Genomic DNA, 26,303 nt, shown 5'->3' with positions numbered 1-26,303 from the left:
GATATTCATGTACTTGAAAACTGATCTATATGTTTTGGGGAATTAATGGAATTTTTGCGTACTATCCTGTTATAATTTCACTTTCACAGAACACAACGTAATAATAATCTTGCAAATGTTACTTTAAATATCCAAAAAAGCTTCCAAAATGTCTGCCTACTATATTATAAAACAACTCAAAAAATCTAAATCTTTCAATTTTATTGGTATAGAAAATGTCATTAAAAAAATAAATTAGTTTTATGAAACGTGAAGTTTTATTGATTTTTTTAGATAATTGCTTACAAATATTATTGAATTACAATTACATGTGTCTTTAATGCAAAATCAAATGCTGCAATATTATTCAAAGCCAAAAGTGGAATTATGATAATTTACAGGTTCAATTGGGATTCCTTTGACAAATTTCACGGGCTTCACCAATCCATTTCTACCGTATCTGCTCAACTCTGAAACAGAAGCACGAGAAGCACTACTTTCTGTGCTTTTCGCTTTATCAGTAGTTGAATTTGAAAAACTGTCATTTAACAATTTTACGACAATTTTCGGCTGTGACGTTGTGTGTGGCTGCGACGCAAATGTGCGGGCAATCACTTTCTGGGTGGTGGTGGTGTGGGTGGATGGATGGGATGTAGTTGTCATGGGGAGAACATATGCTGGAAGAGTTGATGGGAATGTTGGTTTTGATGTTTCACTCGTAGTTGGAGGTTTTGTAGGTTTTGCAGAAGAAGATGTTAGTGCAGGAGATTGCGTTGTTGATTTCAATGGAATAGTCAACAGGATGTTTTCCAAATGTGCTCCTAAAAATGAGTAAGCAATTATTTTTGGTTTGATAATAGTCCATCAGGCAGTACACAAATAAAAAATGTGTTTCCAAAAAGAAATAACCACTAAAAAATGTTTCAGGTATGTACACTAAAATTTGGGTTTAATCACAGAAATTCGGCCAAAAGTTTTTAAATTTGGCCTACGCCATACTGACGAAAAATTGAAAAAATAATAATAAATTTAACTTTCACAAATTGATCTACAATGTGAGGGACTATTTAAAAGAAGAGTACCGAAATTTGAAACATAGCTTTTTTAGACCCAAAATGACCTAAAACTACCGAAATTTGTAATGAGACGTTTTGAAAATTTCTCAAAGAAAAATTAGCGATTCAAACATCCGCAAAAAAAAAATTATTTTCAGTTAAAATCAAAATTTGTGTCATCTTCTCGGTGTCGCAGCCTCTAATTTTTATTTTATTATCACTCTTTAATAAATATTGTAGACTTTTATTAAGACTTTATTCGTTTAGTTCCAGACGCTGCGACACCGAGAAGAAAACATTTAATTCAACTGAAAACGGGCCTTTTTTGCAAAATTTTGAATCGCCACAACTTTTTTTTGAGAAATTTTCAAAACATCTCATTACAAAATTTGGTAATTTCAGATCATTTTGGGTTTAAAAAAGCAAAATCACAAAGTACTCCACCTTCAAAACCAAAATGCAACAAGGTAGCTAGAAAAAAGGGTATTGAAGGTTTGTATCTAAATAGTCAATAGCTGCCTTTCAATTTTCTGGAAAATATTTCAAATTTAGTAAAAAAAATGAATATATAATAATTTATCAAGATCACCACCAGGCAGTGTACCTGAATCCCAGATCCGCAGTGCATAGCACTTGAAGAACGGATCGTTCTATAATCCTTTTTTAATCCTTTTAATGACAATGGGTTATTTCTTTTCTTTTTTTATACTCAAAGCTCCCATCTTTCTGAAAAACTTACTTTCAGTTGTTGTAACTTTTTTAGTTGTTGTGGCAGTTGTCGTCAGATTCGTATGTTTTGGAGTAATCGTTGTGGTTGTAGTAGTTGTCGTTGATATGGGTAACGTCGTGGTAGACTTGACTACAGTTGTGGTGGACAAAGAATTACTTATCGTGGTGGTTGTTGCATTCGATTTGGTACAATTTTTCTCATCATCTCCACCATCGCAATCAAACTTCCCATCACATATTTTATTCGGCTTCAGGCACAACCCGGAAGACTTGCAACTGAAATATTTTCTTTACAATATTTTGTTGATAAATAAGCTTACATGTAATCTTCAGAAGCACAGTTGAAAATGAACGTTGTCGTCGATCTATCTGCCAGCTGACTTTGATATTTTCTCATCAATGACTCAGGTTGACGGAACCAGTCTACTGAGGTACAATTCAATTCATCCTCTCCGGAATCACAATCCTTAAAAAAATTTATTTTTTGATGTTTTAGAAAAAAATATTTTAATAACAAAAAAATTACCGGATGACCATCGCAAAGCCATTCGTGAGGTATACAACGTGGCAAGCCATGCTTCTCACATTCAGGTTGATTTCCAAAACAGGGAGAGTTTTCTGGAAAATAAACTTTAACTGGGTAGCAGATTGAAAAAATTGTTCAACAGTGTAGGAGTTAAGACAAAAAAATTGAATTCCATAAGGTACCTGTATTAAAATAAGGAACTATTCCCACGGCATAACAACATATTTTGAAAAAATTCCAATTGGAAGCGTTTATTACGTACATCGAAAGCTTGATGTCATATTTGTTGAATGCCTTATGAACGCCTTAGTTTTTATTTTTCTAGGTACTGTGACACCTGATTTACTCCATTTTGTTAGACAAAAAAATAAACATATTCAAAAAACTGATTGAAAATTACAGCACGAAAAGCATGTCGGTGCCATACTGAGGGGACGATTTATACATAGATCGCAACAAATCTGGATAAAAGCAGAGACTAAATATTGAATGTTTGACAACAAAAAATGTTGTGATTTTTTTACCTGCCTATTGCTTTTAAAAATTATTAGTCACTTTAAAAAACAAGCTCCGTTAAAGGCGGAGTAGCGCCAGTGGGGAAAGTGTTAAAAATACTTTAAGGGTGGCAGAATACCATGATAAAACTTTTCAAAAAAAAAACTTGAAAATTTTTTATTTACTGTCAAAAAGTGAAAATTACTCCGTTTTTGCCACTCATAATTTTGGAAATTGACCAATAAAAAAACTATTTCCCACATAAAAAAAAATGTAATTCTGTTTTGAATATTAGGGTCAAAACATTGTTGGGATCGGAACATGCGAAACTGCTTTAAATGTACTCAAAAGTTCATATTTTTCAAAATTTGTCAAGACTTTGACAGGAAATTTTGAAAAACCTAAAATTTTTCGGAGTGTTTTATTATGATATTCGGTTGTTTTGGACTATTACAAGTGTATTTAGACAAAATCCCCACTGGCGCTACTCTACCTTTAAACGATTTACTGCATGCATACTTTGTAGAATTAAATTTGGTTTTGAAAAACTTTACAAATATGCTACCTTTGGAAAAATCAATACAGTTTTTCTTGAAACACCTACGAGATTTATGAAACGATATGAAACTCTGGTTGCGCTCTTTGCTATCTCAGGTAACTTACTATTCGTATGCCTATCACAAGCTTCATGTTCTTCATCCGAGCCATCTGAGCAATCTCTTGCACCATCACACACCCAATCATTCGTTATACACCTTCCATTGCTACATCGAAATTGACCGTCGGCACACGTTTCATCTGCAATTTTTAGTTCATATTGATCCATGCATAATTCATATCACTATATATTTTTTTTCTGTTCGAGTGATAAAAAACCACACACTTACCCGACGATTCGGTGGGGAAAAAGAGGGAAAGGGAGATAAGTGTTAGTAAAAAGTTCATTTCAATGCTTCGTTTTTGAGACTTGTCTCTCGCAATTTGTACATGTACAGCTAGTCGAGTTTTCAATTGTTGCGTTCTCTCATTTTTCTTTCTTGAAAAGACGCCGGTGGGCTTTGGTTGCCAGGTGCCCGTCAAATTTCGTATATTCTTCCTAAAAAGGGGCTAGGCAAGGTGGACCAAGGGGCTCTATACGAATTTCTAACAACAACAACAACAGATGAGAAAAAAACAACTTTAACAATTGAAACAAATGTTTTGTGGAGCAAAATGACATGTTTACTAAAAGTAAACGTATGGTAACAATTCTGGAAATGAAAAGTTTGACAACTGCATAAATGTTTTCTTGAGCACATTTTCCTCATCGCATTTTACCAGCAGGAAGTTTTTAGAAAAATTAAATAAATTGTGAAAAATAATCTTTTTTTTGAATGTAAATCTGAAAAAGCCTCCAGAAAAAAAGGTTCAACATTTTATACGGTATAGATTATTTGTTCGAGTAGTGTGGAATTTTAATACCATGTTAGATACATTTTCGAGAATATAAGTAAATCTTTTAATAGTGTTAAATTCAATTTATGAATAAATAAATAAACTGAATTGAGTGCCCATCTCCTTTTTATCTTGATTTCACATTGATTCCCACTAATAACGACATCTTCCAGCGCAATGCAAGTCTCTACACTTTTCTCGATTGAAGAGGGCACACAAACGACACTCCAAAATCCCACCCCGCGAGCGGTTTAGCAAGTACACGTTTGCTGGTGCAAGAGAAGGCGTCTTTCCTCCCTCTCACCGCGTTGGTCCATTATAGTACCTTTTTATCGATTTGTTTTTAAATTCATTTAACTCTCAATTGCTCCGGGTTATTTTGCAAAAATGGATGAGGAACACCAAGCGACGATTGCTCAAATGATGGTAAGTGATTTTTTTTTCAAAATAAATATTTTGTTTATGAAATTTAAACTGCTGATTTATAAATTTAAATTCAACTCAAAATCTATAATATTTGCAGGAAATCACAAATTGTGAGCAGGCTGTTGCTGTGGACTATCTCACACGCACAAACTACGATGTTGAAATTGCAGTTCGGCACTTTTTCGAGGTAAAACTTTATTTTTGAAGATTAAAAACAAAACAACGCTCAACTGAGTCATCAAATCAGTACAAATTTTTGTCATTCAGGGCACAATTCCCGAGCCAATCCACAACACACTCAACACATCGGCCTCCACACCATCCTCGTCTGCTGCATCGTTACCCACCACACCAGACGAGCCTGTACCAGATAGCAGAAGGGCTGTCTTGCCTAGGTAAGTATTGATTAGTTTTCAAGAAAACTTTTTTTTTCACCATATGAAGATTAGGAATTGTGTGAATTGCTCATCAGAAATTATGTAATTACGAAATTTTACGAATGTTACGAAATAGCTGATTTTTTGGCAGCGGATAACATTTGCCGCGTCAAATTTGGTTTCAGCGATGCACTTAACAGTTATCATCCTCATAGTCATATTGTGTATAAATTGTTAGACTCAGGAAAATTGTAGTTTTTACAGTTTTCGTGTCTTCCGTTTTGTCAACTTTCAACTCCAATTTTTTTCTAACACCGCTGAATTTCGCCAGTTTTTTACTTCGATGATTTTACTAGTAAAGAACAGTATTAAACTAGCATAGAAGTTTTCAACATCTTGCAAAATGTACACTTTTTAAACCCTCAAATTTTCAGATACCACTCCATAGTCCAGTTTCTTGCTCAATTCTTCACATTCCCAGTCAGACTTCCACTCATTGTTATCAATTTTGTGTACAGTTTCTTTTTTGGTACGTTTGTGGGAGTTTTTCTGTCAAATTCTATGCTCTTTCAGGCCCTCGTGCTCCAGTGTATACCCACATTTTTGACTACATCTCACAAGAGTTTCCCGAATATGATGGGCAAAAGAAAAATGTCTTTTATAAGCATCAGCTTCAGAGTGTAAGTTTTTATAGAAAAATTGAAATATCAAGCCATAAGATAATTCAGGTTTGAACAACGTAACAAAAAAAAATACTTTTCGAATAGTCTGTAATATCAATATGTCTCGTGAAACTGAATATTTTTATTTCAGCTCCGCAACGATCTCCCAACAAAGCATTGGAAATGGCTCGTCACGTACATTCATGAGCCGAGTGGAAGTTCCGACTTCTTCAAGTACCTCTTCACTTCAAACTTCTCAGAGCTTATCAAGTCGCGCGGTGGCGTCTTTTTTGGATGTGTGATGGGATCTGAGGATGCACAAAGACGTATGTTTTTACTTTTTTTTGATTGAAACATATTAAAGGAGTTATTCAAATTTGGGAGCAATGTAAATGTTTTTGCATAAGACAATCACTCTACGGGACTTATGCTGCATCTTTGCATTTTACACCGGACTTGAGAATAGATTTTGTATGAATATTCGTATAACTGAAGGTTTTTTTACGCCACTAGGATTAAACGAAAAGAACAACACCACCTCTGTACATTAACAATTTTTTCATCTTTTCAGTCCGACCTGACCGTGCGTTTGGAAGAAGCCGCAGATCTTGCATTCTTATCTTTGTCATCAGAGGAAACAGTTTAACAAGAAAATTGCTCATCGATGACCTCTCCAATCCTGAGTCCGTCAGCACCAACATTGACTTGGCTCTTATTGATCTGATTGCCGACGATGCGGATCGTTCAGCGAGAAACCGAGTTCAAAATGAGTCTCGACGACTCATGGAAGAGCAAAATCGGGAGTACCAGGAAAGCTTACAGCGTGATTTGGAACGTATTGCGAAGAGCAAGTCTGAAGAAGAAGCTGCAAAGAAAGCTCAGGAAGAAGAAGAACAAAAGCAACGAGATGCCGAGGAGCGTCTTAATGTAAGTTCATTGATCCTCCACCTCCTACAGTCTTCTTAGCCACTGACTTGCATTGGATCCGCCTTCTTCTCATTTCATTTCGAGTGCGCGTGAAAATGAAGAAGATCAAATGGGTTTGAACATATGGTACTATCCGGATTTTGATTTTTGCAAAAAATGGTCGTTTTCTGAGTCGCGGAAACTGATTGTGGTGCACGTGACTGTGCGATATTTTTGATTTTGATCGTTTCCGCGTTTAACAACCGATTAGTGTTTTGGTATAACTAACTATAGTGTATCCAATTGAGTAGTGAACCGGGAATTTGAGATTCCTTATTGGGGAAAATCAACTTAGCTCATTTAACCAATAAATCAGAACTTTATAGTTTAGTACGGAGGATACTGTGTATTAAAAATTTATAAGTTTGCAATTTTTGGGATGTATCAAACATCCAGTTGCACCAACACATAAAACAATCATGAGCAATTTCCAGACTGTCGAGACTTACAAAAGAACCATCTCCGGTGACACAACTCTATCGACTGGATCACACGATCTTCTCATCCGATTCCCAACGGGCAAAAAAGTGATCAAGTTCAACGCTGACGATAATATTGAAAAGATCTTTGATGAAGCTATGAAGTCGGAAATGTGCCCACTGTTCTTCCAGATGCACCAGAGTTTCCCGAAGAAAGCTGTCCCGTGCCTGCCAAAATGGTACTTTGAGATTCTCTCGGCGGAGGAGCTTGAGCCAAAATCCGAGTGCCTCTCGAATAACCTCACGTTTCAAGAAGCTGGAATCACTCATGGTTCAATGGTGTACATTGACAATTTGTGAAACTAAAACGTGTCATTGTGTAGATTTATGAATTTTTGATGTTTTTATTTTTATTAAGCCCTTTAAGTCATTTTTTTTGTAAATGTGATGTTTTATCTTCGTCATTACGTTTTTAGCCAAGTTGAATTCAAATTTTTGATGTTACATTTTCCCTTTAAAATATTGTAAAGACCTTATTTATTTCTACCTTAATCAAACAAATTTTCACTGCGAACTGATTATTGCCTTGTTGGGTTTATGTTAAACCAAATAAATTATTTTTCTTACTGCATTTTCACATATATTAGTTTTGAATCAACTAAGATTTCCGAACATTAAACACACAAATTTCTAATATAGGAAACGGTACGGTAGTTCAAATAGAACACGCAGAGCAGTCACTAAAAACTGATCTGTAAAATAAAATGAAAAGTGATCAAAAAGTATATTGCAAACTACCTGAAGATCACTTTGATACGTGCAATTAAGAACACTTGATATGAACAACGAGTGTACAACACGAGCTGATTGTATCTACCCTGTCGGATATGGCTTAATGGACCCAAATACAAGTGTTCGATAACAAAGATCAATAGTGCAATTGGATTCCTCTAGATTGTCTAGGTATGGACACAGAGAATGTTGATTTAGAATGCATGCCAACTTAAGAACGATGGTTTGAAATTGAAATGTTAAACGCTAATGTTATGCTGGAATCGAGTTGTTTTTCGTTTGTAACTTACTTTGATCCCAAGGGAGTGCACGGGTGGCTAAGCGGTAGTGGTGTAGCACTGTCATCCAAGAGGTCGCAAGTTCAATCCCACCTTACTTCAAAGACTCGCTCAGCCGGCTCGGAAAGCGGGTAGTGAATTTGGTTTACGAAAGGTAAATCGGCCATACCGCTAGTCCCGGTATGGCTTAAATTTAGACTAGAAGAGATATAAACCCCACCAGTAATCTCGATAAATCCCTTGTCAGCAGAAGGCTTTGTCGGCTCACAAATATTTATTGGCTTGTACTCAAAAAATTTTTAACATCTATGTGCGATGATCCCTGTAACGAAAGAAGCATATACAATTCATTAGGTTGACTGACTTGAACAAAACAGTTTTTGATCTAGGTATACTGTACACTCACAAAGGCCCATTACGGTGCGGCCACTGTTTTGTCAAAAAACCACACTACACAGTACCGTTCCAACGGGTAATTCCTCTGCAAAACTGTGAACGTGCTAATTTACAGGGCCACCCGTTTTCTGCATTTTTGTTGCTGATGCTGTGTTGTTTATGCGCGTTTTTACAATTCCTAACCAAAAACGATCTTTTCTCGATACGGTAGTTTTGCTATCAGTGGATACGCGCGCACATGACCATCTTACGTGTAGATTCAGAAAAGAAACGACACATAAATGGCTATGACAAGATCGGAAAAGAGAGAGGGAAGAACACTGATTAGGCTGACCCCCACAAAGTACGCCGGGTGTTTTCGCAAGTGGTTGAGGACTAGTGAGGTACGGGATATCAGTAAATTATCGGGGGAATACCCCCCTTGACGGAGTGTGATGTTTGCGTGGAAAGGACTGCCGACGTGACTTCCCATGAATTCAGCATCACAAAGACAGCTGTGACTAAGTGACAACTGGAAAACCGGTTTTCAGACGGTGATTTGATCTTTCTGGAAGATGATATATAAAGTAGAAGATAGTTCGAAATGTTTCCTTAAAAGTGATGAGAAATCACAACGATCATTAATCGAGTTCTTAGCATTCGGATAGCGGGCCAGAAAAAAATAAGGTGGCTCTTTTTTGATACCCATTGTATTGTCATTGTTGTTGAGCAATAATATTCAGTTCAAAATTTTGTTAAAATGATATTGGGTTCATTGGAGGTAAAAAAATACAAAAATAATCTTTCACCTGCAAAATAGTCAGTGGTGCATTTGGAGAGCTCAAAAACAACACGGAAAGTGGTTCAAGTGCTCCAAAAAATCGTAACTTTTTGGAAAAATGTTTCTACCGAAAAAATTTTGTTAGTCGAATTTTATGAAACATATACATAGATTTCTAGAAAGAGGTTAAAAGGTTCATTTGTATATTGCTATAAAATACTTTAACGGCAATTTTCAGAACTTTGAATTCAGAGAAAAGTACATTAATCATTTTGTGGTTAGTACTTAGAGCTTGGCTGTAACTTCGACTTTCGTTCTTTGCAATGTCTGACAACTTTAGAACCGTGGTTGAAATGATGACTCAATCTATTACAGTTGTAAAAAATCATTTTAATAATTTGGAAATTTTCACAGTGTTAAGCCTGAATCATTGATTTACCGGTTGTAAGAAGTTTTGAAATAGTCAAATTCAAGATTTGCGTCATGAAAACACACGTTATTTTTTTCTGGAAACTTCTAAATTCAATCTCAAGGAATGATGAAATTGCAGGATGGTCATGCAAAACATGTTTTCCCCAAACTTGAAAACTCAAAAAACAGAATAATGTCAAGTTTCACAAGACACTTTTTTTTTGTTATTTGTGCAGATTTTAGCCACATTCCGCACCAATTCATGCACGAAAATCTTAGAGGAATGTCATATGATTTTCAGGTGGTTTTTTTTCGAAAAAGAAACAATCGAAACGTGAAGGTCAGCCACGTCACAATACAGTACCCTTTCGCAACATTATATGGGACGGAAAAGAGAAAAAAGAATAAAAGGAAAAATGCAATATCCTCTTCTTTAAATGAAAATAATTGATGGGATATATCACGTTCGGTTCCAATGTTCGCTTAGCCGTTTCGATGTTAATTGTTCTTTCACGGAGCTTTCACGTGAAGGTGTTAAAAGTCCAAAGGTTTGAAACTGTGTTCCGTAAAATATTTATGAATATTTTGATTCTTATATTGAATATTACGAAAACGGCCCAAACAGGTTTTCTGACGGTTTCGGGAGACTCCTTTACATATCAAAATTCTCTTTTAAAAGTGGGTTTCCCCGCACTCATATCACACTCGTCATATCAAGTGTTACAGCGATTGTTTTCTTTTTTGCCTCCCCCCCCCCCCAATCAACCACCGATATGTATACATTAATCATAAAGTCATCTGATTTTTCTCCTATTACCGAAACACAATATTCTACTCGATTATTATCGCAACCTTCTTTACAAGATAGGCATGTGTGGGGGGAGAACTGGACGGTTGACCGGGAAAGCCCAATGTCGATCGTCGCCTCGACTCCGCCCACGCCTTCTCATTCTCTCTATCTCTCTACCTCCCACCAGCGCCAAACCTTGATCGTGTATAAAAGGCAACAGTGACCGCGACGATTCCCCATTGATTCCAAGGTAGTACCTTTGATTACCACCTGGAGTTTCCTATTTGTCTATCTGACACCACTTGTTGCCTCACGTTCCGCGTTCTCCACCTGTTCACATCCACAATTTATGGATTTTAATTTGTGTTCCGGACTATGCTGATTTCCCAACAAAACGAATTGACTTCTAGACTGTCGTCTTCATCTCAAATCAACGGTATGTAAATTTCCTAGAGCCAGCTCAAATTTGATAGCATTTATTTTATTCATAAATTTTCAGAAATCACCCACTTCAAGCCTGCAATTCTGTCCTTCCCAGCCGATTGGATTAGTACCTCTGTCATCTGCTTCGGTCTTTGCGAATTGAGCATCCGCGTTGCCACTGCAGCACCCTTCTAAAGTGAGCAAACTAGAGCTCCTTACAATATGTTAATTTTGAAAAATTCTTCAGATGTCGTCGTTCCCTATGATGAGCACTGTCCATCATTGTCGCAACCACCGTCATTCCGTTGAGAAGGTTCGGGTAAGAAATCGTCTGGTATCTTGTGACAACCTCAATTCACTATTTACAGGTAGATGATACCGTTGTGGAGATGAAGACACCACCCCGACTGATTATGCCGGAGATGACCGCAATGACTGTACAAAGTCTTTCATCGCCGCACAGTGCGCCAGTCACGCCACCTGTGAGCACTCCATTGACTTCACCGGTCTCTAACATAGCAGTAGTTACGCTTAAACCGATTTGCAGGCCAATTATTGGTAAGTCATTTGCTGAATGTTTTAATCGATATCATGTGATTTTAACGGTTATCTTATTACAGGTATCTTCCGCAAAGAAAGTTTCATGTCGAATGTCCCATTTATCTTTCCTAATCAGAATTGATACCGAGAGTTGAAAATGGAGTTCATTGCGTAGTTGAATCAAATTGTTAGTTTGCTTCATATTATTTTCTCGAATTATTTTATTAAATTTTTTTTATTATAATCTCTCTTCTAAATACTCTCTTGAAACTTTGAATGTTCTTTCTCTTTTACATTTTCCAATAAAGCATTGCAAAAACGTACAAGAAACCAAAATGTGTTTTGATATTCTACTGCAAAAAATCTAAGGCTTGACTAGTTGAAATTGAGCGGAAATACAATCCAGCCATCTGGAAAAATTTTAAAAACTCTAACTCACCTCCATTCCGCATTTTCTACCTTCACACATTCCCCTCTTCTCAGCTATATAATTTTAAACTTGTTACTTTTTATTCCATTTATCCGAACTATGAAATACGATGAGTAGCCTGCCCGCATCCCGATCGGAGTCTAGTTTTGTGAGTGCTGCAAGAAAGGTGTCTTCAAGTGCAACAAACAGCAAGTCATCAGCGATACCGATCAAGAAAGATACGAATCGCAACAGAAAAGTGATGCAATTATTGCAATAACTTTGTCGTATAATTTCTATCTTGACAGGTATCGGCTATACAGCCCAGAGAAAACAGCGAGGAGAGTGATAAAGACGACGCAAAAGATTTTCTGAAAACAGAGCTCGCTGCCAAGCTTCGGGCTTTTGACGCAACTTGGTTTAAAGTAATATATGCCTATTCGAAATTTTGAAAAAAAAAACAACTTTTAAGCAAACCGCCCAAAAAACCCCTGAAGTTTTCATTGACAATAAGCAATATGACCAGTTTGCCCGCACCAAGTGAAATTTGTTCCGTTTCCGGATACGACCGGGCTGCCTTTGCCTCTGGTAAAACGATTATTATCCTGGAAAACGGAGATGTGAAACATGTTGATTTTGCTGAAGAGCAGCCAATTCTAAAATCTATGAAGTTGCTCGGACGGGTCACTGCATTATCAGTGTCCAATGATTTTTCAATTTTTGCGGTAGCGATTGAAGAGGAAAATGTTGCAAAAGTGGTAGTTTATTCATTGGAATTAGCAATTGGCGAAGAGAAGGCAGTGTATGGAACGCAGTACCTCTCGACGGAAATGTGCATTTCTCAAGCTGCAGAGGTTTGAAACATGATCTATGATTTTTTTAAAATATGGAATCTCGGAGTACGTTTTTTTTTCAAATTTAAAGTATTAAGTCAATTTATCTATAAAAATAATTGGAAGGTATTTAATTAGAAAAATTAATATTAGAAGTTTTTTTGAGAAAAAGTTTAACTCAAAACTCCAGATTAGGTTATTCCCATTAGTAGTCTTACAACTTTTGGTAGTCCTGCACATCTCTCAGGCTTCCGGCAATAGGGTTTTATCAGAATTGGGGCTCCCATGAGGTAGTGCGGCGCGGAACTCCGAACGTGTCGGCCGCTTTCAAATAACCACCATTTCGCACAACGTTGCACACACACGAAACTACTCGTTTCACGCTAAGCTGCGGAACCCCGAATGTGTCGGCCGCTTCTAATAACTAACTTTTACATATCATTGCGCACACACAGCGGCGCACAGCGTCAGCGTGAAGCCCGCATTTCGCGCCTCACTCAGCTAGGAGTCTTTATCAGAAATTAGAATTGTCCTGAAGAATTGTATTTTTTATTGAATTTCAAAATTGAGTAAGATTGACAACATTTTAGAATTTTAATTCACTAATAAAATTTCACTTTCGAATAAAAACAGTTAACTGTAATCCTTCATTTTTCCAGATAATCGCTTGTTTATCAGTACTAGAAGAACGAGTTCATTTGCAAACATTCGATGTGAAAGATGGTATCAATAATTGCACAGGGAATATTATCGCTGAAAAAGTTCCCAAAAACTGGCAAATATCCTTTTGCCCTGCTGATGAGGGAGTTCTATGTGCACTCGGCGGCGGAACTGCGTACTTGCTCAGAGCCAGTGGTGGGCATATAGAAAACTTTTCGACAATTTTGCTGCCAGGTGTTACTTGTCACGACTGGGCAAACGATGTGAATATCATGTTTGGAAGCACTACGGGATTTTTGCATATTTATCGAGAAACTATTTCATTGGAAGTGGTGGATATTCGAAAACTTTCTGAAAAGTCAGTTAACACTTTTGTTGTGTAAGAATGATCAATGTTTCTTAAAGGATATTGAACGACTCAGTTAACATCGGGATTATCTCAATTCGCAGCACGACACGTCGTCTCGCGTGTCAAACCGGTTCCGGAATTATTTTGATTTTTGACTCGAATGCGGAAAATGGGCCATCGTGGAGTTCGTGCCGAGCGTTGATTGTGAGATGAACAAAGATTGAAATGTGACAATTTTTTAATTTCAGATATCAGACTTCCTATTAAAGAGTTATCACTCTTTATCTTTCGATTTTGGCGACGAGAATTTGCTTTATGACAGCGGCAACGCCCTACAAAGAATCTCTATTCAATATCTGTCAAAGTTGAATTCTTTCGATGGAGACGTGGTTACAGTTAGACATTGCAATAAAGTAGTCGGGCTTCGAGCAACCGACTCAACAATTATCACTCTGGATGATACTGGGTTGTTCGTTGTGTTTTCGAAACTTACAAAGTCAGTTTGTGTCGGGGAATGTATTGACGAAAGGAAAACATGATCATTCAAAAAATTAAATTAAAATTTCATGCTTAAATTTAAATTTTGTATACAACCATTTTCATCAGTTTTCTGGTATCCATTTTAATGTTACATCTTCGATAATGAAAAATGACATTCGCAACGTCCACGTGGCTTTTGTTATTTTTTTCATGCACGTGCTGCCAGGCTGTCCCATCACGGTTTGATCTACAAAAAATGCGGGAATTGTTTTCTCAGAAATGTGACGTCAGCAAGTTCTTAACCATGCGAAATATTTTGAGAACTATGAGTCTCTTCTCCCGCATTTTTTGTAGATCTATGTAGATCAAGCCAAAAAAGTGCATATAGGGATTTCCTGAAGACTTTTTTGTCTACCTTCAGGCATACGTTGTTGAAATTTATTCAAGACAAATTAGGTCGCAAGTGTTATGATCCCTTGTAAGTACGTAGCTAATTGGCTCCTTGTATATTGTGGCTTTCATGTAAGCTTGGCGCGTCCCTCCTGCCTGCCTCGCTCCGCAAGCTGCGTCTTTTGTATAGTGCAGTGCGGAACCCGAAAAGTGTCGGCCGCTGCAAAAGAACCATATTTTGCACTATCTGGTTTTAAGTCTTTGATCCCATTTCAGGGCCATGAGGCTTGCGTGAAGCGGGAATGTTTGAGGCAGGTTTCAGGTCTTTAAACCGCTCCTGTTTTAATGGAAGCCCTAGTGGTGAGTTGTAGAAAAGCAGGCATTTTTGTTTGGAAGTTATTTTTTGTATTTAAATGTCCACTATAAAATATTGTCTAATTTTATACAATTTTAAGCCTAATTTTTTGGGCGTCAGTTGGATACTTTGTGGTGTTTGTTATTTTTTAACTACAGTTTATCACTACTCCAACAAACAAATAAAATAGTTTGTAGTTCAAAGCATAAAGTTTAGAAAAAATCAAGAAGACCCTTTACGATAACAAGTTCAACATAAAATTTTCAGCCGTGTACTTTGTTCGAGTAGAGTGCCCGACGCCTTCTTCTTCACCGTCCTCGCTGCATCTCACAAACTTCTAGTGGTTACCAAAACATGTGTCGAAAGTTATACAGTAATGTTAGACGGCCTCAAGGCAGCCGAGTCGATATTTGAAAAGGAATTGATAATGGTATGTGACAGAATCGATTAATCATCACAGTTCGATCAATCGTTTTCCCTTTTTGCGGGCCGCCATCGATTCATATGACATGTCAACTTTGGCAATATTATATGAGACCGGATTCATTGTTTTTCGCACTGAAGATCGATCTATTTTGATGTCTGAACAAATAGCTGGCCGAAAGGTTTACAACGTGAAAGTTACTGTCTAGCAAAACCGTTTTGGGTACAATATTTTAGGACACGAAACAGATGTTATTCTCGAGAGATAACAAATTTCTAATGTTTCTGACAAAGAGTGATAATGTATTCTGTGTGGACTTATCGAGCAAAAAGATTCTCTGGAGCACCGATTACAAATTGCACTTTTTCCAATCAATGGGCTACTCCAACACAACTTTATTGCTTCTGAATCAGAAGTTTATTGTTTCAAGAATAAAACATGGCAAAGTAAAGAACATGTGAAAAGGGTGATGATTGTCAAGTGTTTTGTGTTTTGCAGGACTTATCAAATGTCAATATGCACGCTTCAGACATCGGGTTTTCCATTACATCCGAGTTGATTGAAGGTTATTTATTCGTCTGAAATACTAAAAACAACTGTGTAATTTTATTTTTTGTTTCAAATTTCAGGCAATAACAATTTTGTTTTCATCACCGCTGATTGTGGGGAAGTTTTGTGTTCTGCAGCATCCGCATTGGATGAACCTTTTGTGGTGAAGAGCAAAATCAAAAAGCTTCGAATAACGGCTGTAATTTTATTTTTGCATCTAGAAACATAGATTGCTATAATATGAATACATTTTCAGATACGAGCGTTTGATGACGAATTTTTGGTGGGTTATGAGAATGGAAGTGTAGGAGTTTTGAAGCTAACTGATAAAGTTCCCGATGAGGTTCAAGATATTATTTTGTGCTATTTCACTGGAGTGATTAATTTAGTAAGTTACTGTGGTAATAACTTCTGAGTTGGAGATTTCCTCCGTTTTTTTTCATTCGTGATTTGATTAAAAACCTAAAATAACAAAAAAAAAACAAATCGCTCATCGACGTTTCAAGCTTTTGTAGATACTTGTACATATTGACACCATTTTGCACAATTAATATGAAATTTTCTACATGCTCTGTTAAATTTAATTTAAGGTTTAGTAACCCCAGTGGGGATTTTGTTTAAATACACTTATAATCTTCCAAAATAAGTGAATATCATATTAAAAATTTTAGATTTTTTTGGCGAATTACCAAAATTTTGAAAAATATGAGATTTTGAGAAAATCCAAAGCAATATCGCACCTCTACAATGTTTTAATGCAAACAATTGAAACATAATTACGGTATAAAAAATGCAGTAAAAAACAATTTTTTGGTCAACTTCCAAAATTAAGAGTGGCAAAAACTGACTAATTGCCACTTTTTGACAGTAATTTCTAAAAAATTTCAAAATTTTTTTGGAAAGTTGTATTATGATTTTCGGTCATTTTGGCACTATTGGAGTAATTTTTAACAATTTCCCCACTGGCGCTACTCCACCTTTGATCAACACAAATTGAAAAAACAAGATCTGTTAAAAAAGTAAAATACCCAAAAAATTGTCTATTTCAGAAATCGCTGCTGCGAGACATCAATTCTGAACGAAACCTTATTAAAGAAAACACTGAAAAGTTTTTGAATCTCTTCACAACTAGAACAAACAACGAATTGCAACAGATAAAGACTGAATTTGATGAAACTATGAAGAACTACAAGGAAAGAGTCAAGGTTACCATAATAAGAAACGTTCAAAAAATGACTTCTTTTTAAAGACTTTTGAAAGAGACTTCAACGAATCAGAGGCTATCAAACAGAGGACAATATCAAACTTGAAGGGGTTGTACGAGGACGAGAGTACTCACCAGAAGAGAAAATATGAGACGATGATTGAAGATCAAATAAGGAAGTCATTCCGACAGTTGGAAGAGAAACAAAATGAAGTGAGTAATGGGGAAATGTGAAATAATTGAACTTTATTGTGGCAGATCAAAACTATAAAAGATGATGCAGAGCGGAAGCACCGAGATATGATCGGCTCGTTTCATATTACAGAGAAACAATTTTCCATTAAAGCTGCCAATAATCAACTGGAAATTGAAAATGTAAGAAGATTTAAGTTCTGAACATACAAATTATTTTACAGTTGAAAAAAACCATCAAAGAGTTGAAATTTGAAACTCTAAAAAAACACGAAGAACTGGGGGCTTTGAGAGACGAAAAAGAAGCAAACACCCAGAAACTCAAAGAAAATCACAGGGAAGATGTTGAGCTTTTAGAAGCTGAAATTTGGGCATTGAAAGCAACGGTACGGGAAAAGTTTGCAGACTAGATTCTAGTAGCTATTTTAAGTGTGTTCAACTCAACGAACAACGTGATCATATTGGAGATGAAAACGCAAAAGTGAATTCTATGTTGAGAATTGCAAAGCAGCAGATCGAACACACGAGGGAAGAAAATCAAAGGCAAGAGGCAGAAATACAAAGTGTAAGATTGATACTTTATTAGATTGTTTATTTGATGTGATTTAAGCTGAAAGAACTTGTCCAGAAACTTCGCAATAAAGAAAATGAAATAACACGGACCTACACGAAAGTCAAGAAGAACTATTCGATTCAGACAAAACAGTACCATGAGGTGCTTCAACAGGTGAGCAGAATATATTTTTTGTCCGAATATTAGGCACCAAAACGCCTTGCGGCGACCTTCGCCTGTATCGCACTGCGAGCCGCGCCTCCTGTTTTGTGCCGCGCGGAACCCGAAAAGTGTCGGCCGCGGTGAGGGAACCACTTTTCACACTGTGTGGTCTTGCCATAGTGCAGAAATGAGGCGAGAGGCCGGCGTGAGGCTTGCAGGTTGAAGGCAGGTGTCGGGTCCTGAAAACGCACTCGTCTCCCATGGAAGCCTTACCTTATATTTTCTACATATGGCTTATCTATTATGCGTACTGATTATTTAGTATTGCAGCCAAATACACCTTACAAGATTAGTATTGCGGTATTTTACTAGACTGCAGTCTTGCAGTCTCTAGTAGTCTTGCAGTCTCTAATAGTATTGGGAAGGTGTCCAGAAATTAGTAGGGCATGCAAAACTGACAGAGAATATACGGTAATTTATTTTCTCATATTCTTGTGATAGTAATTTCGGTTATCTTAAACAATATGTTTACAAAATATCTACAAATGGTTTATTCAGAGTCATCTCTGGAAGCGACGAATGCAAGATTTGGAAGCACGTATTGATCAATTAGCAGGATGTGTCTATGACCCTCGACGCCTAGAACACTCCGTTCTCAATTTACTTGCTAAATCTCAAAACGTTGATCTCGATAAACGATACAAAGCCCCATTGTAACCAAAAAATGAATAAAGTTTTTATTTGTGGACTCAAGTACTTTCTCTTCTTACATCACCTTAGTAGACTGTTTCAAGTTTTTTGTTTGCTTTTTTCTTCCGGAAAAATGTGGAAAAAGCGCGCGATCTCCTACAGTCTCAGAATTCACAAAAACGTTTCCTTTTCATGTTTCTCTCCAGTTCCCTTAATACTTCTAATGATCTTTTTAATATTATTGCTACTGTTCAAAATTTTTTCGATTTATTGTAAGTGGCCAATATTTGAGTGAATATAACAAAACTTACAATTAAGGTCAATGCCCCACAAGTCAATTAATAGATGCTGCATATTTCAGTAACGAAGTTCCAAAATTGAGAAGTAGTTTTTCATCTAACTTTTAAAAGTAAATTACGATTCAGAAATGCTGGGAGGCCATACAGATGTTGATATTATATTTCCAATGTTCAAGGAGGGATCGCCATTTGGAAATGTTGTAATACAGTGTCCATGTGATTTAGAATGTCATGATTTTGACTCTTTCTTCACAAGATCTTGCAGGTAATCAGTTTTTCAAAGGTTTTATCACTTATGTGCAACATTAAAGAAAAAGCATGACTGAGATTTGGACACAATTATTGTAACTCATACTCATACGAAATTCGTTAAAATCGGCGCCTAAAAATATGCAAGTTGCTAAGTATCTTCTGAATTCTAAGTTTTGTTTTTGAATTAACTCAACGCTAAAAACTGTTCCAGATGGCACAATGAGAAAAATGGTTGCTATGGCACCGGAGACGAGCTGGACTTTATCAGAATGAGAGGAGCATGGGGTCGTGCTGGCGAAGGTGTTTTCTTAACCAGCGATAAGCCAGGTAGACTAAAATTTGAAATATTTCATGAAAACTAAAATATTCCAGATGGGTTCTTTCTACTTGTTGGCATTCAGCAGAAGCTTCCCGAAATGTATTCGGCGATGCTGGTGAGTGACCCAATACAATGTCAACAAGGAGACGGGATCGTTCGCTTCCGGCATTGGACTTCGCCTGGCGTGAAGGTTCGGGTGTGTATTAGGTAGGAGTATCTGTGCCGGGAAACATTTTTTGTTTTGGTATCTTTATCCATTGCCGATGATGAACTGCCTTATTGTTTTTTGAACAGAGAAATTTTTCATGTTCCATTTTTTAGAAAAAAATAACAAAAACACATCTGTTACAATTTTCAAAAATGTGCAAACTATTCAAATAACACTTTCAGACCTCCCTCTATGCGTCGCCGATATTCATGGTGCAGTGAAAATGTGAAGCGGAAGCCCGGCAAGTCAGCCGTGGTTTTAATTCCAGGAAGTATAATGACCATGTTTGAGGTTTTGCCAAATTTCAAACTTTGGTTTTTAATTTATTTTTTTCTGTTCAGATTGTCATTGAAGCATATGGATTCAGTTTGGACGCATTTGGGGTTCAAGGTGGGGCTGCAGCAATTGATGATATATCTTATAACACAACTGCTATCTATCAGTGTCAAATGAGTAAGTTTTCCATAGACAAAGCAGAAAAAAGAAATTTAATTTTTAGTACCGCATATTCCCAAACTTCAAAACGTCACAAAATCAGTTTGTAACTCTATAAAATGCGACTTTGATTCTGGAGACTGCTTGAAAAAGATGGGCAAAAAGTGGGAAGTTACAAGTGAAGCAGTGGGACCGAGGCCGACCGGGATTTTGAAACCACTAGGCAAGTTCTCAACAAGTTTTGGGAAAAATGTTGATTCTTTAGAAGGAGATTATGGTTATGTCAAAGGACCCGGTGATGCTAGTTTGTCTCTTGGGAAGTTGAAAATCCCAAGAACCTATGGATTGCAGTTTTGTTACTTCTCCGAATTAATTGGAACTGATTTTGAAGTGATTTTGAGGCCGGAGGAATCGAGTGAAAAACTTGTGTACGTATGCTTTTTTTTTTGTGAAAATCACAAAGTTTCAATGATTGCTTACTTTCAGATTATACAATGTAACCTCTGTTGACCGGTTCTCCCAAGAATGGCAATGCAAACGAGTATTTCTTTCAGTAAATGGAACGGTGAGTTGAAGAACTTTCAATTATTCAAAATTCCGTGATCAAATAAATTTTCAGATTGACTTCTCAATAAGGAACCTGCGAAATGAGTTCTCATACTTTGCACTCGATCAAATCGATCTTTTCGACCCAATGACAAGTTTGACGGCGTGCGATTTTTAGAAACATTAAAGTTTATTTCATATTAGAAGTGTTTTAAGTAATAAATATATGTATTTGTTTGAAAAAGTCATTAAAAAATGACAATTTGACAAATGAGATTGGGGTGGGAGGATGGGGGAGAGAGAAAGTTCGAACATTTGAATGAATGTTTTTATGAGGTGGAATTGCACCATACTGGATTAAGAATAGCTCAATGCATAAAAATTGAATACGATACACATGTGAAAATGAAGTGGTAGGAGGTGTTAACATGAGATAGAACAAGAACGCATTGAAAAACAAAAAAAACACAAAAAACAAACTTGATAATTCTGACGACGGAGATGCCTATTACTTTCAGAATGGTATTCAACAATTGTTGAGTTGTCTAATTTCTTGATCTCTTTCTTCGTTTTTCTGTTTGCACCAATCGAGCATTTTGCCATCGTTACTGTACTCAATGAAGTACTTAAACTTATGCCCGTAGCACATTTCAACTGAGTTTTGGACATGTTCATCTTGACCGAACATTTTGTTCGGGTTGAAACGATTAGTGCGAATTCCGATACAAGGGCTATTGAAAATGCTGCAAGAATTTCTGATCTCGAAAGTTGAAAAGAAAAATATAATTGAAATTTGGAATGGAACAGAACATACTTAAACAGTTTATTAATATGATTCATGTTGTTTTCGGCAAGGAGAAATCCGTTTCCAATGAACATGAAATGTTTCTTTGCTTTTGTAATAATGACATGAAGTCGACGGGGGTCACCAGCTTTTCCCATGTCCACTGAAATAATACATTTTTTTGATGAAAAACACATCAAACAAACATTTTGGGTTTGATCGAACCATAGTGAAAATGACAACGTCAAACTCTTTTCCTACAATTTTATCAACGTCTCCAACGTGAGTGTCAAAACAATCTGAACGCGATTCTTCATTGGCGAATTTTCTCATCATTTGTCTGACAACATGGCTTTGGCCTCTGTACGGAGTGATGATCGCAATGTCAGAAGCTTGAACTTTCAATTTAAGAAGTTGTTTGTAGTGGTGCATGGCGATCTTTGCTTCAGCTGAAAGAGTTGTAAACCGTTAAAGAAGGATTTAAAGATCAAAAACTGTTGAATTTTACTTCAAAAAACTAATGGAGGATCAATATTTGGAGAAAAATGTGCCTATACTTTTCGAAACTTTTCTACATATTATTAAACTGTTGCATGCCTAAACTGCCGGAAATCAATTTTCGATTTGTATTAAATGCTTATAATATAGTTATGTTGATCATAATAAAGCAAATTAAAGGTTAATAGTAAACTAGAAACGCTTTAAATTGTTTCTTCAAATTTTTAGATCATAAATTTAAAGGTGACTAACCGACATTAGCGTAACCTTCATTTTCATTATTGTTGTTAAACACCAAATACTCAAAGGTCTCATTCCGTTTTTCCATTTCCTTTTCGCAAGATGTGTCCACAATAACAAACGGGTGGAATAAAGGATTGAACTTTGATCCTTTAAAGAAAGATCTGAAAATGTCGATTTAAAGATTAAATGATTAAAGGACGATTCGTTCTTTAAGTGCTATGCACTGCGGATCTGGAAGACAGGTACACTGCCTGGTGGTGCTCCCACTGGCCTATAATTTGAGCCACGTTCTAACCGGTGACTATGGCCAATAAGCCAGTCGTGGATTGCTCCACTTCTCAATAGAGGCTGGGTGAACCTAGGGGGTGAGGCTGGACTTGAAAGTGACCTCCAGATTGCTAGCGGTCACCACTACTGACTGAGCTATCCCCCTTTTTGCACAAATGAAACTATATTTTACCTTAGAGTGAGGGATCCACATTTGAAATCAGTTTTGACTTTCGGATTATAAAAGCAAGCATTTGACCATGCCATGATTGTCTCATTGCTGCGGTACTGAGTGTCAAGAATAATCGGACTCAAATTTTCTGTTTTCTCATTGATGCAATCCAAAATAGAAACCTGGGTTTCAAGCCTTTTCTGTCTGGAAAATAAATGAAATCTTTAGATACAGATGATTGAAAGAAAAGTAACTCCAAACAACAAAATTGATTGAAAAATCCGTTTCCGTTACTGAAGAGAAGTAAACATTTTGGCGGGAATTAAAAAAAAAAACGAAAACCCTTACTCATGATTATATATTTGTGGGAAAAGCTCATTCGGATCCCCGGCAATAACAAATCCCTTCGATTTGTAAACATCCGGCCATGTTTCTGATGCCATCACGAGCCCGGCTTCATCGATGATACAAAAGCTTGGATCTAATGCTTCTTGTTTGGCCACAAAATTCAAAAAATCAGCACCGATCGTTGCAAGCACCACTAGAACATTTCCAATCATATCCTGAAAAATGCCAATTTACGGAAATTATAGTTTTTTTTCTTTTCTGAGCATTCATTGTAACCAAGCTCCGGCCCTGACAAGGATAAGGCCAGCTATGTTTGAAAAAACCTCTTTTTGCAATGGTTCAGTGTCGATTAGGTTTATGTATTGGGACGTGCTCATGAAAACTAAAAAAAAAGATTTTTACAACTTTTAAGGTCTTTTTGACTCACCATTGTCACTACATTTTATGCCGAGCTTTTCCATTGTCCGTGTTGCCATATTTTTGATGTTTTCCAAGGTCTCAAAAGTCGGCGCGAGCACTACAATCTGCTTTTTCAACTTGACGGCACAGCTGATCAGAAGAGTGAGTGTGTACGTTTTTCCTGTTCCAGGTGCTCCTTGAATGTATACTAAACTTCGGTTTTCATGCAAAACCGTGGAAATGGCAATCCGCTAATTGCCATTAGAATATGGAACGGGATATTCTCTGGTTCCAATTGCGGGTTGAGAAACTTCCATTCTGCTCTTTATGATATTTCCAAGCGTCTCCCGATTATTCCCTTGGCTCGTGTCCTGTTGGCTGAAAATTCGAATTTTGTAATTGACTGGAAACAATTTTTTTGACAACACATGAAATTTAAAAAAAAAACCGAGTGTTAAATAGGAGATTTCTAAAGTTTTCAATTTTTTTAAGTTGCATTTGATCAGTACAGTCTATTTTTTCTGTAATTTGAAAACATTTTCAAAACGACTCGAATCAACTTTTAAGTAGCAGGCTCCCTAATTGAAATAATTTCAAATATTAAAGCTCACTTGTTTGAAGAACAACCATCCTGGTCTTCTGGCACAACTTGGATATGTTGCTCGATCTGCTCCGTTTGCTCTTCTTGTCTTGCGGCGTTTTCAAGTTGATGGATTCGGATTTTCAACATATTGTTGACATTCTGCAGGTGCAGATTTTTCTCTTCCAGTTCCAATATGACCGCCTCTTTTTTCTTCAAAATTTCTTCAATAGGCTCCACCATGGTTTGCATGTCGTCTTTTTCCTCTCTCCCTTGACGATCATCCTCCAATTTCCTAGCAGTTTCTGTTGACGCAGCCAAGAACTGCTCGTCTTCCTCTTCAATATTTTCATCCATAGCCTTCAGTTGCAAATTTTCATTTTCGACAACATTTTTGGTGCTCATTCTGTAATAAAGTTAAACTTTGTTAAAACCGCTGATATTTACGAACAATTGTAGTGAACATGTGAACAAAGGAAAAAAGAGGCAAAAAAGGTTTTAAAAAAGTTAATGAAGTATAAAATTAAAAATTGAGTGAAGAAGTCTTTGATATAAATAATTGATATAATAGTCTTTGATATAAATTTAAAAAAAATTAGACTCTTGAATTTTTCTAAAAATAAAGATTATTTGATTACTTTAAAACGCCAAAATGAATGAAAATATAAAAGAATATACAGTGCTCCACATAATGATACGGCCGCCCCCAAATTTTGGTATAACTCAAAACTGGGTTGAGATAGCAAAACATAGTTTCTTGTGAAAATGTTCGCTATACTAACTTGCTTTCAGATAAGTATTGGAAATATACCTGAACCGTTCGTAAAAAAGATAAACCATTTTTTCATGAAAAACCATATTAAAAAATCCACAAAATGATACGGCCACCCTTGGTTTTTGTTTTCTTTTTTCGTTTTCTTTGCAATTTTTTTTGCTAAACGTTAAGTTTCATGTTCGTTTGTGTTTTTACAGCTATGTGGTCGTGGAATAACTTTAACTGACTACGAAAAAAGACAAATTGTGCCAAATTATCTCAAGGCTTCTCGAATCGTCAGATTTTTCGTGATTTGAAACTTTCGAGAGATATGATCACTCGATATGCTTCCAATCCTATTGCACAAAAAAGTCTTCTGGTCGCACACCTTTTCTTTCTGTCAGACCCAAGCGAAAAATCGTTCGTCGAGCATCCAATTGAACAGTGACTTGCTCGAAAAGTAGGAGCGAGATGAACCTGGCAGTGTCTGTTGAGGCCGTACGACATGTTCTTTTGAAGTCTCCGTTTAACAAAAGACGAAAATTAAAAAGGCTCCATTCATTACCAAAAAAACCGCCAAAACCGTATTCAGTTTGCTAAAATCAGTCAGGGAACTAACTGAAGACAAGTGAGGATTACGGTATAATCATTCAAGCCCAGTTTTTGGTTTCAGTTCATCTTTTCTTTTCTCAAATCGTGCCACTAATCACGGTAGTAATCTGGTTCATCACAGTTAAACTTTTTCTCGTCACTGAAGATGAACTGAAACCAAAAACTGGGCTTGAATGATTATACCGTAATCCTCACTTGTCTTCAGTTAGTTCCCTGACTGATTTTAGCAAACTGAATACGGTTTTGGCGGTTTTTTTGGTAATGAATGGAGCCTTTCTTAATTTTCGTCTTTTGTTAAACTGAGACTTCAAAAGAACATGTCGTACGGCCTCAACAGACACTGCCAGGTTCATCTCGCTCCTACTTTTCGAGCAAGTCACTGTTCAATTGGATGTACGACGAACGATTTTTCGCTTGGGTCTGACAGAAAGAAAAGGTGTGCGATCAGAAGACTTTTTTGTGCAATAAGCGGCAGGATTGGAAGCATATCGAGTGATCATATCTCTCGAAAGTTTCAAATCACGAAAAATCTGACGATTCGAGAAGCCTTGAGATAATTTGGCACAATTTGTCCTTTTTCGTAGTCAGTTAAAGTTATTCCACGACCACATAGCTGTAAAAACACAAACGAACATGAAACTTAACGTTTAGCAAAAAATTGCAAAGAAAACGAAAAAAGAAAACAAAAACCAAGGGTGGCCGTATCATTTTGTGGATTTTTTAATATGGTTTTTCATGAAAAAATGGTTTTCTTTTTTACGAACGGTTCAGGTATATTTCCAATACTTATCTGAAAGCAAGTTAGTATAGCGAACATTTTCACAAGAAACTATGTTTTGCTATCTCAACCCAGTTTTGAGTTATACCAAAATTTGGGGG

At 36.5% G+C, this 26,303-nt stretch overlaps 8 protein-coding genes, 3 non-coding genes and 1 pseudogene across 15 annotated transcripts; 9 read left to right on the top strand and 3 right to left on the bottom strand.

Moving 5' to 3' along the window:
• Nucleotides 1-192: 192 nt before the first annotated feature.
• F09B12.5 (Low-density lipoprotein receptor-related protein 2) lies at nt 193-3,783 on the bottom strand. The gene is made up of 6 exons (NM_078106.4): nt 3,672-3,783; nt 3,448-3,582; nt 2,290-2,381; nt 2,084-2,229; nt 1,774-2,039; nt 193-800 (listed from the first exon to the last, which is right to left on the bottom strand). The coding sequence occupies exons 1-6, from the start codon at nt 3,727-3,729 to the stop codon at nt 343-345; spliced, it is 1,155 nt and encodes a 384-aa protein (NP_510507.2). The 5' UTR covers nt 3,730-3,783; the 3' UTR covers nt 193-342.
• Nucleotides 3,773-3,875, top strand: H40L08.5. Its single transcript, NR_072659.1, has one exon. It is a non-coding gene; the product is annotated as an Unclassified non-coding RNA H40L08.5 (non-coding RNA).
• Nucleotides 3,876-4,391: 516 nt separating this feature from the next.
• On the top strand, nt 4,392-7,699 carry H40L08.1 (UBX domain-containing protein). Its single transcript, NM_078105.5, has 8 exons — nt 4,392-4,644; nt 4,742-4,831; nt 4,912-5,039; nt 5,456-5,550; nt 5,595-5,701; nt 5,835-6,009; nt 6,255-6,610; nt 7,084-7,699. Exons 1-8 carry the CDS (start codon nt 4,606-4,608, stop codon nt 7,426-7,428), a joined length of 1,335 nt encoding a protein of 444 aa, NP_510506.1. The 5' UTR covers nt 4,392-4,605; the 3' UTR covers nt 7,429-7,699.
• Nucleotides 7,700-10,731: 3,032 nt separating this feature from the next.
• On the top strand, nt 10,732-10,830 carry H40L08.6. The gene has a single exon (NR_102239.1). It is a non-coding gene; the product is annotated as an Unclassified non-coding RNA H40L08.6 (non-coding RNA).
• On the top strand, nt 10,734-11,784 carry H40L08.7 (uncharacterized protein). Its single transcript, NM_001392895.1, has 3 exons — nt 10,734-10,931; nt 10,995-11,114; nt 11,166-11,784. The coding sequence occupies exons 1-2, from the start codon at nt 10,871-10,873 to the stop codon at nt 11,111-11,113; spliced, it is 180 nt and encodes a 59-aa protein (NP_001380200.1). The 5' UTR covers nt 10,734-10,870; the 3' UTR covers nt 11,114; nt 11,166-11,784.
• H40L08.2 (Ovule protein) lies at nt 10,734-11,788 on the top strand. 3 transcript variants are annotated; one of them, NM_001381163.2, is made up of 5 exons: nt 10,734-10,931; nt 10,995-11,114; nt 11,166-11,237; nt 11,287-11,476; nt 11,539-11,788. In NM_001381163.2, exons 3-5 carry the CDS (start codon nt 11,166-11,168, stop codon nt 11,598-11,600), a joined length of 324 nt encoding a protein of 107 aa, NP_001367251.1. In that variant the 5' UTR covers nt 10,734-10,931; nt 10,995-11,114; the 3' UTR covers nt 11,601-11,788. The 3 variants fall into 3 exon arrangements, 2 of the variants coding, with proteins under 2 accessions (NP_001367251.1, NP_001257252.1); NR_072658.1 differs by having other exon boundaries at nt 10,871-10,931; nt 11,166-11,231; nt 11,539-11,597; NM_001270323.6 differs by lacking the exon at nt 10,734-10,931 and having other exon boundaries at nt 11,005-11,114; nt 11,166-11,231; nt 11,539-11,779.
• On the top strand, nt 10,845-10,877 carry H40L08.8 (uncharacterized protein; the record flags this gene model as incomplete). The annotated part of the gene is made up of 1 exon (NM_001361827.1): nt 10,845-10,877. The coding sequence occupies one exon, from the start codon at nt 10,845-10,847 to the stop codon at nt 10,875-10,877; it is 33 nt and encodes a 10-aa protein (NP_001348811.1).
• Nucleotides 11,789-11,997: 209 nt separating the features above from the next.
• H40L08.9 (uncharacterized protein) lies at nt 11,998-12,411 on the top strand (the record flags this gene model as incomplete). The annotated part of the gene is made up of 3 exons (NM_001373593.1): nt 11,998-12,126; nt 12,176-12,292; nt 12,340-12,411. 3 exons carry the CDS (start codon nt 11,998-12,000, stop codon nt 12,409-12,411), a joined length of 318 nt encoding a protein of 105 aa, NP_001360785.1.
• Nucleotides 12,319-12,463, bottom strand: H40L08.4. The gene has a single exon (NR_072657.1). It is a non-coding gene; the product is annotated as an Unclassified non-coding RNA H40L08.4 (non-coding RNA).
• On the top strand, nt 12,386-18,766 carry H40L08.3 (the record flags this gene model as incomplete). Of its 2 annotated transcripts, NM_001373592.4 has the most annotated exons (17): nt 12,386-12,721; nt 13,360-13,718; nt 13,766-13,913; nt 13,958-14,205; nt 15,202-15,364; nt 15,423-15,539; nt 15,595-15,804; nt 15,857-15,923; nt 15,988-16,106; nt 16,164-16,295; nt 16,957-17,112; nt 17,157-17,324; nt 17,370-17,486; nt 17,528-17,689; nt 17,734-17,868; nt 17,914-18,030; nt 18,577-18,766. In NM_001373592.4, the coding sequence occupies 17 exons, from the start codon at nt 12,386-12,388 to the stop codon at nt 18,733-18,735; spliced, it is 2,913 nt and encodes a 970-aa protein (NP_001359612.1). The 2 variants fall into 2 exon arrangements, with proteins under 2 accessions (NP_001359612.1, NP_001380257.1); NM_001392894.1 differs by lacking the exons at nt 12,386-12,721; nt 13,360-13,718; nt 13,766-13,913; nt 13,958-14,205 and having other exon boundaries at nt 15,336-15,364; nt 15,422-15,539; nt 18,577-18,735.
• A 369-nt stretch (nt 18,767-19,135) lies between these two features.
• mam-6 (MAM domain-containing protein) lies at nt 19,136-20,945 on the top strand (the record flags this gene model as incomplete). The annotated part of the gene is made up of 9 exons (NM_078103.4): nt 19,136-19,272; nt 19,471-19,586; nt 19,632-19,785; nt 19,969-20,077; nt 20,128-20,239; nt 20,286-20,444; nt 20,487-20,649; nt 20,708-20,786; nt 20,841-20,945. The coding sequence occupies 9 exons, from the start codon at nt 19,136-19,138 to the stop codon at nt 20,943-20,945; spliced, it is 1,134 nt and encodes a 377-aa protein (NP_510504.2).
• Nucleotides 20,946-21,293: 348 nt separating this feature from the next.
• Nucleotides 21,294-24,463, bottom strand: H03G16.3 (annotated as a pseudogene). The gene is made up of 10 exons: nt 24,090-24,463; nt 23,507-23,856; nt 23,403-23,461; nt 23,080-23,294; nt 22,986-23,024; nt 22,753-22,935; nt 22,302-22,453; nt 21,758-22,000; nt 21,582-21,714; nt 21,294-21,510 (listed from the first exon to the last, which is right to left on the bottom strand). Coding segments are annotated over exons 1-10 (1,965 nt in total).
• Between the last annotated feature and the right edge of the window lie 1,840 nt (nt 24,464-26,303).

The sequence above is a fragment of the Caenorhabditis elegans genome, chromosome X (genome assembly GCF_000002985.6).
Source record: "Caenorhabditis elegans chromosome X".
Lineage (NCBI taxonomy): Eukaryota > Metazoa > Nematoda > Chromadorea > Rhabditida > Rhabditidae > Caenorhabditis > Caenorhabditis elegans.
Note: the sequence above shows the minus strand (reverse complement) of the source record. Positions and strands in the feature narration are given on the sequence as shown.

Bases quoted from the DNA above. Each gene is read 5' to 3' on its own strand.
- H40L08.7 (NM_001392895.1), top strand. From the start codon at position 10,871: ATGCTGATTTCCCAACAAAACGAATTGACTTCTAGACTGTCGTCTTCA. The intron at 10,932-10,994 runs GTATGTAAATTT...ATAAATTTTCAG, and splicing joins GTCTTCATCTCAAATCAACG to AAATCACCCACTTCAAGCCT.
- F09B12.5 (NM_078106.4), bottom strand. From the start codon at position 3,729: ATGAACTTTTTACTAACACTTATCTCCCTTTCCCTCTTTTTCCCCACC. The intron at 2,040-2,083 runs GTAAGCTTATTT...AAAATATTTCAG, and splicing joins TGTGCTTCTGAAGATTACAT to TTGCAAGTCTTCCGGGTTGT. The intron at 801-1,773 runs GTAAGTTTTTCA...ACTCATTTTTAG, and splicing joins AAAAGTTACAACAACTGAAA to GAGCACATTTGGAAAACATC.
- H40L08.1 (NM_078105.5), top strand. From the start codon at position 4,606: ATGGATGAGGAACACCAAGCGACGATTGCTCAAATGATG. The intron at 6,010-6,254 runs GTATGTTTTTAC...TCATCTTTTCAG, and splicing joins ATCTGAGGATGCACAAAGAC to TCCGACCTGACCGTGCGTTT. The intron at 6,611-7,083 runs GTAAGTTCATTG...AGCAATTTCCAG, and splicing joins ATGCCGAGGAGCGTCTTAAT to ACTGTCGAGACTTACAAAAG.
- H40L08.2 (NM_001381163.2), top strand. From the start codon at position 11,166: ATGTCGTCGTTCCCTATGATGAGCACTGTCCATCATTGTCGCAACCAC. The intron at 11,238-11,286 runs GTAAGAAATCGT...CACTATTTACAG, and splicing joins ATTCCGTTGAGAAGGTTCGG to GTAGATGATACCGTTGTGGA. The intron at 11,477-11,538 runs GTAAGTCATTTG...ATCTTATTACAG, and splicing joins GATTTGCAGGCCAATTATTG to GTATCTTCCGCAAAGAAAGT.